A 13,535-nucleotide genomic window follows, 5' to 3' on the forward strand; every position below is an offset into this window, starting at 1 on the left:
GACCTTCTCCTCGAATCTGATCACTTGGTTTAGAGCTTTTCTAAAGCAAATTTAAGCTTTGGAGTTCTCCGACTGGCAAGGTCCTTGAACTCGATTAAAATGAAACTGAATACTGAGTGCTTGAATTGAATGCTTTGTATAAGGTTTTAATAATGGATCTGATGCTTGTAGAAGGAATATATAGATTTTTTGACTTCAATAATAGAAAGACCAATGCCTCTGCTCATCCGGGCAATAGAATCAACTTCAATGAATTTTCACGTACAACTTTATAATGTTTTACACACTTTACTGCCAACAATTAAATAATCAAGATGTGACAAATCAAATATATACGCAATCTTAAATTAGTCCAGATTGAACTTCAACTCCTCTGGAAGGGAGACAAACTGGACACAGATGCGGAAACAATTAAATATTTCACACTATTTGTGATTATCGAATTTAAATGCTAAATGACCATGTCCACTTATCCAACATTTAAATTGTATACAGAATTCCAAAAAATAATTACAAAGGACAATTCATCTGCAATTTAAATCTGCACGCCTTTAATAATAAACAAAGAACATTTTATTTTATTATAAAAATAAAATAATAGAATTTATATTACAAAGTCATAATGTTGCTCCTTGTTCCTCCATACAATAAATGTTTTTGTTCTTATAAACGATGTTGAATATCTTGTTTACAAATAATTCATTTATCTTTTATATCTTCCTCCTAATAGAACGTGACTTTTCAAATCTAATAACTTATATCCCTTCAAACAAATCACACCTTTTCAAAACAAAAACTAATCTGTCTTTTGTGTCAAAATACATAAGCTGTATGTTTGGTTGATAATTGGTTATATTGTTTATGCATAGTTTAGAGCCCGATAATTATATTAGTTCAAAGACGAGCACACACTCGAGTGTTACTATATTGCCTTCGTTACTTCCAACCATCGCTGAAGATTTCATACTTCTACTACTATGGCTTTATCGCTAATCTCGAATAACTATAGCACTACTATAAATAATCTATATCCAGAATTCATGTAGACGTATGTATTCAAAGAGTTCCCCATACTGACGGCACCTCCACGGGATTGATGCACTCGTCTGTTTGCACTTCGTATAGCTCTTGCCGTCTCAAAACAGAATGGGAGATTGTGAACGCATCAGCTTCCATATTATCGATGCCAACATAATTCCTTTTTCTTTTTGTACATATTATAAATGTAGATATTTTGATCCCTTATTTAGAGCATCTGAAAATGAAGGAGAAACCTCCACTACGTGCTCAAGAACCTTTTTTTAGTATGCGGATTACTTTGGACATTTTGTGATCCTTGTGACAGAGACCCTAAGGCCAGACCATTTGTAGATATGAATGATGAGATCGAAGTTCATCCTCCTTCAGAGATATCTGTACATCCTCCCAAGTTATGCGAAACTTGTTCAAACCAAACTCTATGCACTATTTGTATCCTACGACTCTATGAATGTACAATTTACTGAAGTCAAATTCATACTTTTGCATAATGAATCAGACTCATTTTCAGTTTTCTTTTGGATTATAACGATGATTCATGCTGAAAGTCTCAATGCTTTCCATTTCTGGTGGATGCCTGGTGAAGTCATTGTCTTTGTAGTTGTTGAAGGCACTGCTTTGTTTCATTTTTTCCCAATGGCCTCTCTATTTTTAATCACATGCTATTTGTATATTATCTTTATTTCTGGTTTTCTGAAATAATAAGAAACTTTTGTTTTTTATTTGCCATTGAAACTCAACACTTGACTCAGCAAACACCAGTGATCTCTCATATTATGTGCAGATTTAATTTCTTTGATTATAACAAATTCTATATACTGGTACACGTGTCCAACAACTTACACGCCTTCCAGGTCCACAAAGCTTTCCTCTCAAATCCCATATTTGTTACATCTTTGCCCGTCCATGCCAGGGAAACCTTCAAATTCAAATCCTTATCATTTTCAATCTATGACTGTGTTGGCATGTCTTTCTTGAAGGCAGCATTGATTTGAAACAAATACTGAAGTACAACTTTCTAAAGGGACTGTTTCTATAACTTCCAAAACTCATGTTTCAATTATCATGGTCAATAATGGAGATTAAATTTTAGGCTCCATCAGACACAACGTGAAATATTATATTTGTAACCAATAAAAAAGGGAATAACATATAGCAACAGGGAGCAATTAAATGCCATCGTAGTTTCATATTTATGTCATTGCAATCAAACAAAGTCCGTAGGGACAAGAATAGGAATCGAATTTAATGGATTTTGTTATTCAACCATGAGAGTCAATTGTTTTCTTGGACCGAGACAAGAACACAAAATGCAAATGGAACATTCGGAAAGGAATAGTCTCCAACATATTTAAAGCAAGGTAAATGGTTGGGGATAAAGATGTGGAAAAGGGGAAAATAAATAAATAATGAGAGGTATTTTTTATTTTCAGTATTACTTTCATCTATTCCTGTAATCACCTTAGATTATTATATGTGGTCTTAATAAGGAAATAAATGTTAAAATATAGATTGAAGTATATATGGAAGGTTGAATATATGCATATGTGTTCAAAATATACTTTATCTATATTTTATTGAAATGGTCTTATTATGTAAAACTATTTGTTATTCTTGAGTATTATTGTAGTGTCTCTCTTATTTATTTTTAATACATGCTAGAAGAGCTATGTGCTTTGATCTTTTCCTTCAAGAACGTTATTACAAGAAGAGGGAGATTGAGATTCAGAGGGAGCCTGACATTTCGTTAGAGGAAACCTTGAAAGAGAGGGAACGGCTAGAAGATATGAGTTATTCAACCTTTTGTGATCTCAATCATATTCATCCAGAGGGAGTAAACCATGTTGAGATGGCTTATTCAATGATCAATAAATTGTATCAATCAAGAGGACTGTAATTCAAGCACATACCTTGCAACTATGTGATTTTAATGGGCCTACCCCTCTTGGGTCCTACGACATCATTATGAGTATAAATTGGCTTAGTGAACATAAGGCTAAGCTGGACCATCTTGCCAAGACAGTAGAATGCCTAGATGACTAGGGAAACCCCGTAAATATTAAAGGAATTTCACATGAGATCAAAACTCACCAAACCTCGGCTATGCAACTTAAGAGATGTAGTAGGAGAGGGTGTGAAATCTTCACAATCAAGATAGAAAATTTTAAGGAATCAGAGAAGCATACCTACCCGAATGATCACACTCCAGAAGATGGAGAAATTGAAGGAAATTTGAAGGAATCCTTCGAAAACAAGTACTCATACCTTAGGAAATTTCAAAATGTGTTTCCAAAAGAACTCCCTCAACTATCACCATCTCGGTGTTTGATTTCACTATAAATTTGGTACCCAAGGCAAAGCCTAAATCAAGAGCACCCTTATCGGATGACCACTACCAAACTAATGGAACTTCAAATACAGCTTCAGGAACTATTAGATAAGAAAACTTATTCGACCCAATGTATCACCTTGGAAAGCCCCAATATTGTTCGTCCGGAAGAACGAAAGGACCATGAGGCTATGCATAGACCATAGAATCCTCAACAAGGTGACTATCAAGAATAGCTATCCACTTCCCAAAATTGATGATTTATTTGATCAGATGAGAGGTGTAACTATATTTTCTAAGATCGACCTAAGGTCTGGTTATCATCAGCTTTGCATTAAAGACGAAGACATTCACAAGATTGCTTCTAGAACTTGATATGGCCATTATGAATTTACTATACTACCATTCAGATTAACCAATGCTCCAACAGCTTTCATGAATCTTATGAATAGAATATTCCAAGATTGTTTGGATAAATTTGTGTTGGTTTTTATTGATGACATTCTCATATACTCTCAAAATGAAGAGGAACATCAAAGGCACTTAGAGGTAGTCTTACAGAGGTTACAGGAACATAAACTATACGGAAAATTATCGAAATGTCCGTTCTACCAAAAGATCCAGTACTTGGGGCACATTATATCAGCTCAAGGGACAGCCGTAGACCCCACTAAGATCAAGGCAATCAGAGATTGGCCTGTACCTAGGAACGTGACAAAGGTCAAGAGTTTCATGGGCCTAGCAGGATATTATAGAAAATTTGCCAAAGATTTCTCCAAGATAGCTTACCCCATCACCTCACTTAAAGAAAAGGGAAGAAGTTCATTTGGACCGAAAAGTTAATAAGAAGCTTTTGAATATCTGAAGGAGAAGTTAACTAATGCCCCGATACTTAGAGTACCTGATCCCCGAGGCCAATTTGTGGTTATAACAAATGCATCCGAGGAAGAGTTAGGAGGTGTATTGATGCAAGAAGATCAAGTTATTGCCTAGAATCTAGGAAGCTGAAAAATTATGAACAGAATTACACTCCACGTGATCTGGAATTAGTAGTCATTGTTCATGCCTTCCAGATGTGGAGGCACTATTTCATAAGAAAACCCTTTGAACTCCAGTAAGATCATCACGACCTAAAAAATATATTGACTCAGGCTAACCTTAACGCTCGACAAAGGAGATGGCTAGAATTTCTAGCAAATTATGACTTTAAGATCAGCTACATTAAGGGCAAGGAAAACAAGGTAGCAGATGCTTTAAGCCGACAAAGGCACATAGCAGCTATGGTAGCCATAATTATTGGGCTTAGGGAACAAGTATTGCAACACCTAACTAGAGACAATTTCTATAATGAGGTCAACCAAGCACTTCACAGAGACCCTCAAGACCTTAGGTATGGAGATTATTAATTAGAAGAGGATGAATTGTTGAGATACAGAGGTAGGATGTATATACCCAAGGTTCTGAAAATCCGAAGGATGATTTTAGAAGAGTTCCATGTAGCCCCATATTTTGGACATCCTCGAGTGACCAAGATGTTGGCAGATATAAAACCCTTGTCCTTTTGGAAGGGAATGAAAAGAGAAATAGTAGACTATTTGGCTGGATGTCTTGAGTTTCAGAGAGTAAAGCCCGAGCGTCGTTACCCAACTAGCCTACGGCACCTGAATGAGGTTCCTAAATGGAAGTGAGAAATAGTTACCATGGATTTTATTCAAGGACTACCCATGACGCAAACTAGACACAATACCATCTTAGTAGTTGTGGATAGACTATTCAAAGTGGCTCACTTCATACCAGGTAACTTAACAGATGGAGCGCCAGCGATTGCTCACAAGTTCGTTCCTAAAATTTTCAAACTTCATGGGGTTCCAGAAAAGATTATATCTGATAGAGATGCTAGGATAACATCCAGATTTTGTTGATTGTTATCTTCTTCCAACATTGTAGCCTCATCTTTACTCATTTTATAGTCAACATATTAGTAGAAAAGACTACCTTGTTGTCTGAAATTTTAAACTATTTCTGAATATTTTCACTATAAAGGGAAAAATATTGTTCTACCAGTTACTTTTTCTCCTTGCTTTGCTGAAAAATGCAAACAGAATTATTTAGCAATATGACCAGAATTCTGAAAATACTGAAAACTCATTATGTTGATGATTACATTCCATACACTCTCACAGAAGCTTCATTCAATTAAACTTTGTTGTTGACCCTCTCTGTAGCCTTGGTGGCAACAACGAAAACCTTGATCTGTAACTACATGCTTTGTCATAGCATATATTGTTGATAAGAGAAACATCAGTCATTAACTGTTACTTCATTTTCCCTTGCACCATTCCTCAATAACTCAGCTCCTCCCTTTGATATATGATCTATTATTCTTTTTGTTATATTCTCTGCTTGCTTGCAAAAGTTATATCTTTGGTTGTATAAATCGGCACTTGTGTGCACACCTGTTACTATTGCATTCACCAGTCCTATCCCTTTCATGACACTCGACAAAAAGGAAGCATTGGTCACATATGGCGACACAAATGTAGATACCTTTTACAAAGAGGGTATCTGCACTTGCTTCCCCCTATATGATTGATGCTTAAGTGGCATAAGTGTAAGTACCTTTACATTATATGATAGTATGAAATATAAGGTTTCAGATGTGAATTGTCCCTTTGCCACCTATGTTGTGCCTTTTGATCAACTTCCATGATCCTATCTCTTATAGGCACACCGGGCTCAATAACCCTCGTGGGAGCCTACGATTATATCTGTGTACCTATGAGAGATAAGGTTTTGCACAAGAAACAAACATATTAGCAATAAAATCTTGATGTAATGATGATTGCCTTTGATATGGTGGTATATGTTTCTATTTTATGCAAGTGCATGATATGACAGTAGCATAGTTTGTTTGCACATGAGGTATGGTGTTCCCATCATTGCTTCGATCCATTGGATCTAACACTTTCTCCCATGGATACAGGGTTCAAAGACTTAGAGAAGATGCAGTTTGGGGCAGCGGGCTAGCGAGATTGGAGCAGCAGAATACGACCAATGATTGGTGCCCTATGACACTCTCTTATTCTATGTTACTTTCATTTCATGTTATCTACTTTCATAGAATAGAAATAGCTATCAGCATTTAGGGGCCACTCTCACCATCAAATGTGTCAGAGGATTTACTTTCGGCATTAATTTCATTTCATTTTCTATCAATATCAATTGTATCTATCATGATGAATTATACAAGAACATTTTTCTGTATTCTTTCATTCTGAATGAAGTATGATTTAGCAGTTGAAACAAGAACTGAATGCAATAAAAATGTGTCCTTCACTTTCACTTGATCATTGTTTAGCACTGAATTTTAACATGTGTTAAAATTAAATAACACTTGCATTGAATGCTCTTTTTCTTGGAGCCTTCTGATGCTGGAGCAGAGATCTTCTGCTGAGAGAACTATTGTGAATGAGACTTGTTTTTATCCTTCTAAAAGAACTTAGCAGCAAAGGCTGGCTTGGTGAAGGTGGAGCTAGAATTGCTATCGAACTATTGTCTTCACCGATCTTATTGAAGCAAAAGTGTGCAAAGATCTTTGAACTTCAGATCAAGGTCCGTACAAGTGATGTTGAGAGTTTCGATAAAATGCTCCTAGAACTTGGGTAAACTTTAGAGAGTTCTTACCACAATGTCCTCTTCCTCCATCTTGTGTCCAATGGCAAGCAACTAATCATGGATATAATGAATCTTATTCAGGTGTTCCTACAGCAATTTCCGCTCATCCATGACAATAGAAAATAGAGAGTTCTTGAGAAACAAGCCCCTTCTTTTGTCTAATGTCTAATGAAGTTTCTTGAGATGCTCTCATATCTCAGTAGTTGTCTTGTCGGATGGAATCTAAGGGAGCTGATCATCGGCTACTAACAATTTGAGGAGCATCACTACCTCCCGATTATTCTAATCCCATGTAACTTGATCAACCAGCTATAGTTGGACGTTGTGTAACACCCAGAACAATCTGATTAATATTTCGATATTCAAAGATTGTTAATATTCGTTGATTCCACGTGCCATAATTGTGACCATTGAACTTTTGATTTCCCTCGAGCAGAATATTTGTTAGAAACTTAGAGATGTCATGGCATGTTTTTCAATGAAAAACATGAAAATCTGTGAAGGCACATACTTTGAGACATAAATTGGATGACCCAGAAAAAATGAAGAGGTACTCAAAAGAGAGCTCAAAAATCCCAAAAGGAATATGTTGACGGATAACTTAGACACAAAAATTAAGGTACCCAGCAAAAACAAACGACAACCCAATTGAGCTCTTGAAAAATACACCAAGAATCTTTACAAAAAAATTGGATCTTGTACAAAAAATTGTGGTTTCAAAAAAAAACGTACAGGTTGTAGGAAGGCTTCAAAAATGGCAGAAACTTGCAGGTTTGACCAAAAAAATTGGGCACGGATCAACACTAGAGGTTTTTTTTAAACCCTAGAAGGCTCTAAAAATTGCAAAGGTCAAAATGCCCAAGAAACCCATCACGAATTTGCAAAAAAAAAGAAAAACGCAGGTCATTTTTTGGTAATGTCACGATTTGCAAGAGTGTAGACAACAGATCTACAAGGGGTTTGACAATGAGAAAGGTCGTTTGCACCAAGAAATTCGTCAACAGCAGAAGAGCAACCCAGAAAAAATGACTATTGCAAAGCAAGTTGCAAGAAAAATGCATGTCGTTTGCAAAGAAAAAACTCTGCTAAAACAAAAACGATGACCCCAAAAACACACTCCTTGTTAGTTTGTGGTGATTGATCAGGGAAGTACTGTACATACTTCATGAATGGGGATCAATCCCCAAGTGGGAGATTGTTAGTTTGTGGTGACCGATTAGGGAAGTACTATAAAAAAAAAATTGGTACTATTCGCCGATTTGCCACTAAAGTATGGGCTAATATTCGCCAATTTATGGCCAACATGTGGTAACCCTAAAACGGCAAAAATACTTGTATAAAAGGGTTTAGGGTTAGGGATTGTTTCATTGTGGTGATGCGAAAATTGGTTCTTGCGGCGGTATTGAGCTGTAAGGGATTACGGATTGTAATCAGGTTGTAATCACTGGATCGTAATAATATCAGACTTGCTATTTGGTGGACGCAGCCCAGGGATTGGGTGAACCACGTTAAATCTTGTTGTCTTGTGTTCTTTTCTATAATCTATTATTTTCTGATATTTTTTATATTTGCATGTAATTGTTATTTTTGTCTGAGGCTTAATCCTAACACTCCTTTCTTTCCATGTTTTTTCCTAAAACACAAAAACCCCTTCTCAAACCCATTTCGAAAATCTGAAAATTTTTCAAAAAACCACTAAAAATTTCATTTTGAATTTTTATTTGAAAAAAAATTCAAAAAAGATTTATGGCTCTAATACCATATTACAAAGTAATTGGTAAAAAAATTGCTTGTTATTAACAATGATCAATAGTCTATAGATCATTATATACAACAGAATAAATGATGTTTCCTTAGGAAATGATTGTCAAGAATGGAAACATTCTATTCTAGCTATCACTTAACTAACAACTAACTAAATATTAGAAACATTATAATATTTACAATAGATTACAAATAGATAACCATTACATAATAATAGACAATAATAGAAACTATCTGTTATAATAATAGGGTGTTCCATATTTATACAGAGGATATATGTTACCAATATCTATGAAGAACATATATGTGTTCTCACATGCATATAAATATGTACATAACATGTATGCATATACATTATATATATATATATATATATATATTTATATATATATATATATATATATTTTTTTTTTTTTTTTTCATATGTATACTAGACATGAATTTTACACGGCTCTTATGATTATAAGTTTGGTGATTCATTGTATTTATATACCTTGGTCTTTGTGGACCTATGCAGACATGTATATACATGAGTGTACATGTGCATACACATATATGTGTGTAAATGTGATGTGTGAGCATGTGTATATCGCCTTTGCCTAATGTAGCTCCACCACCTCACAGGATTCTTTAGTACATGCAGCCTGCAGATACTATTATACCTTGCGGGTGAGTATTTCTGGGACCTCTACTTACAAAGTAATTATAGTTTAGTGGCACTGTGATTGTTTAAATTGTAATGACCATGTAGATCTAAATTCAACCTTGATCTGAGCCAAGACTTGTATTACCTTAATTGATCAAGATGTTTGTCAATAAACAGAAATATAACATGTAATCATTTAGGACAACTTAAGAGCCCCGATTCTGTCACCTGGATATGTAGATACCCCAGATTAACTGACTCGGTCATTTCCACAGGTGCTAAACATTATGGAGCTCGTTCATTTGAGACTTGTCATCTTGGTAATTCAAAAATTGATCCACGTAAGACATTGTAAATTTGAACTCAAACCTTCTAAAACTGTACATGGGAAGCTTCCCTTATTGGAACATATGGATGGAACATTATTGGGAATTTACAATGTAGAGCTAACTTGACATGTGCAGATCAATCAGGTTGCTACATGATCTAGGGGCAACTTACTTGACCATTCCATGCACTACCAATAGATGGGATCACTTTACATCCTTTCCTCTAGAAAGGTGTGTTGCAGATCAGATGGAGGAGAGCATATCATACCATACTATGTAACAGACTTGTAGCCAATGATCATATTGAAATTTTAAATGTATTTTGATTGTGGATGTAAATTTGCAATTCAGTCGTACATTAAATTTATGGAATGAAGGGAACTAAAAATAGGTTTATGATTATATGATTCTACTTTGATAGTCACATAGGTGCTGTTAGAATTTTTTATGATAAAATCATGTCAAAATAATCTATATTCAGCATATTAAAAAAATTGGACAGCCAATTCCACAAAATTTGTCACTGTTATTAAATCTCAGTATTCATCCTATGCAATTCAAAGCACTAGGTCATTACGATGTAAAAGCCAGTGTACAATAAGCAGATCGTCTCTTGGACCACCAATAGCTAGAACAGGAATGGTTGTCTTCGTAATCATCCATTAATGATAACACATAACCTATGATAATTGTTAATTGCAAACTAACAGAAAGGTAATACTAAAAAGGCTCAATATCCAAGCTTTTGCACTAATAGCTATTTCAGAAATGAACAAATGATTGGAGAGTTTTTGTGACCCAATTGATTTCTAATTGTAGTAACATTATCTTCCTTTGAGGCGTCAAGCCTAAACAAACAAAGTTTCCATTTTCTTGATCATTATGATCTTATTGTAGAACATCTTCATTTTACAAGTAAAAACTGTGGATTGCAATCTCAAATCAAATCATTTGATCTTTCAATCGTCTCTACCGTCATGGATTGCAAACACTGTTCCATGGGGAAGCATCCACCCCAAAAATCCTTGCATCCCCTGTACAGGGACATTCCAAGACTTGGGGACTTGGAAGAAACATACCCCCACAGCACCACCTCCATCACAGACACTGTCATGTCACTTGCTATATAGCACACATCATTACATACTAATTGCAACTTTCAACTTCGTGATAGTCTGACTTCGTGTGGCACTCGCAGATATGTTATATTGTAGATTTTGTCTTAAAGATTCCAATACATCTCAATTTGTGTATCAGGGTCACCCCTCCACCGCCACTCCCCCCTCACCATCGCCAAATATAGGCCCTTGACCCCATCCCTGAAACCCGTCCTCATGTCCCCTCATAAGGAAGCATCATGGAACTGTGATTACAAATCAAGGCTTCAGGTTACCACTAAGCCCAAACTATCTTCAGTTATTAATAGTTTCTGAATCTCTAGATCTTTATCTGCAATATTGTCCCAAAAATGTTAATTTATATACAGATGTAGTGCATGAATTACTTTAAGGCAAGGAAACAGGAGGAGCAGAATCTCAGAGAGCCTCGTGTCAGAAATGAAGGCAGACACAGACACTGTTTGGATCATACTCATAGATTCATCATGAATATATATATATAGACGCGTGCATATATACATACATACACTCCCGTTGCCTAATGTAGCATCGTCACTTAGCAAAGTTCTTAGTACATGTAAGAACCATTATGTCTTGTGGCTGGCAGCCACTTGAATGTTGTCTGGGATAGCAGATAACCTGGAAAGGGCTGCATGTCTGCAATTTAAATTATAGTTATATTGGATTTGGGGACTTCAACTTAAGAAGTTCTAGTTTAGTGGTACTGTGAATTTTTAAATGCTAATGATGTTGGCCTGAATTGGACATTGATGTGAGTAAAGAATTGAATTAACTTAATTAGTCAAGATTTTGTCAGTGGAAAAAAAAGTAATAAATAGTCATTTAAGAGAATAAAATATCCCTGATTCTGTCATCTAAAAATATAGTTAGTCCAGATAAATGGAATCTAGGACTTCAACAGCTGCTTAACGTGAGAGAGCTCTTTCATTTGATACTTGTGACATTGGTAATTCTAAAACTGGTGCATATTAGACATTGTAAATCTGAACTTAAAACTTATAAAACTGTAAATTAGAGCCTTACCTTATCAAAACCTAAGGTGATGAAACATTATTGGGAACTTATTATTTAATTTTAACTTCATGCATGCAGATCAGTCAGGTTGCTGCATGATCTAGGGGATGCTTACTCGGTCACTCCAGGAACCGTCAATCGATGGGATCACTTAAGTCCTTCCCTCTCAGCCAGTGTGTTGCAGATCAGATGGAGGATCAAGCGGACAATGAGCATTTCATCCTATACTATGTAACGTAACTGGCCTGTAGCCAATGATCATATAGTAGTTTATTCCGATTGTGGTTGTGAAACAGCGATAACGTATATTGAATCTATGTAATAAGGGGAGCTAAAGATCGGGTTACGATCAAACGATTCTATTTGAATGGTTACACTCGGGTACTTTTACAATTCTTGACGACAAAAACATGTCGAAATCAGCATACTAGAATATTTAGATAACTCCATCCGGGAAATTCGTCAAAACGTTATTACATCTTTGTATAAGAAGTGTTGAATCTATGCAATTAAAAAAAACAATTGTTCGGTTCACAGCAAAAGTCGGTTACAATGATCACAATGTGTCGTTGACCACGGAAAGCCCGAAATAATTTGATTGTGTGTCTAACCTGGTGCAAAAAATATGTCATGGACCTTGAACTTTGCCACTTCAAAGCGGGAAAATTTGCACATTCCTTAGATGATAAAATGCAACATCTGAAAATTGCAACTTGCAAACTGACAGATAGCTGATCCTAAACAGGGTGAATACCCGAGCTTTCGTGTCACGACTCAGAAATGAAAAATTAATTGGATAGTTCTTGCGACCCACTTGAGTACTAATTGTAGTAATATTATCTTCCTCTGAGGCATCAAGCCCAAGCAAAACAAAAAAAAATTGTTTTTTTCTAGAGAATGACGATCTTGTTGTAGAATATTTGCTTTCTACGGGTTAGACTGTGGATTACAACTCAAGTCAAAACATTTGATCTTTCGATTGTCTCTAATATCGTCGATTGCAAATAAAGGCTCAAGCTTTAAACCCGGACTGTTTTCAGATATTAATGGATTCTGGATCTCCATATTAGTCTGTAATATTGTTCTAGAAATGTTGATTTGTATACAGAAGTAGGGCATAAATTACTTAAGAAGAGAAAAAAGGAGCGGAACCTTGGAGGACCTCGTGTCAGAAGCGGAGGAAGACGCGGACGCTGAGGCAGAGGCAGACGCTGACCCCGATTTCTTCTTCGCCATTCTTCCTCCCGCCACTGATCAACTAGAGCTTTCTAGCTCATGCACAAAATTAGGAATATAGGGCTCTCACTACACTTTCTCGATTAATTATCGGTATGTTGCCACCCATGCAAATACTATATACTGAATAGATTTCGAGCTTCAAACAGATTGGAATGGTGAAAATTGCAATACGCAGGTCACATAACATTTAGTTTTAGTTGGATTCATTTTGATAGAATGTTTTATTTAATATGATCATATAGTGGTTGGTGATACAATTCCATGGTAGGTTTGGTGTTTTTCATTCAGTTTTTATTTTATATTTAATAGTTACATTCAAATGAAGTGCAATGTTTTGGTTGATAGTAAAATATGTTTTAGTT

At 35.6% G+C, this 13,535-nt stretch overlaps 1 protein-coding gene across 1 annotated transcript in view; it reads right to left on the reverse strand.

Moving 5' to 3' along the window:
* The window catches only part of LOC149530230 (translocation protein-like protein), a 133,470-nt gene extending 120,209 nt beyond the window's left edge, over positions 1-13,261 (reverse strand). Inside the window, 1 exon segment of the mRNA XM_089811843.1 lies at positions 13,087-13,261. Within this exon segment, the coding sequence (XP_089667969.1) occupies positions 13,087-13,170 (84 nt within the window). The 5' untranslated portion in view covers positions 13,171-13,261.
* Between the last annotated feature and the right edge of the window lie 274 nt (positions 13,262-13,535).

The sequence above is a fragment of the Cupressus sempervirens genome, chromosome 11 (genome assembly GCF_028749045.1).
Source record: "Cupressus sempervirens isolate cs-2001-9-10 chromosome 11, ASM2874904v1, whole genome shotgun sequence".
NCBI lineage: Eukaryota > Viridiplantae > Streptophyta > Pinopsida > Cupressales > Cupressaceae > Cupressus > Cupressus sempervirens.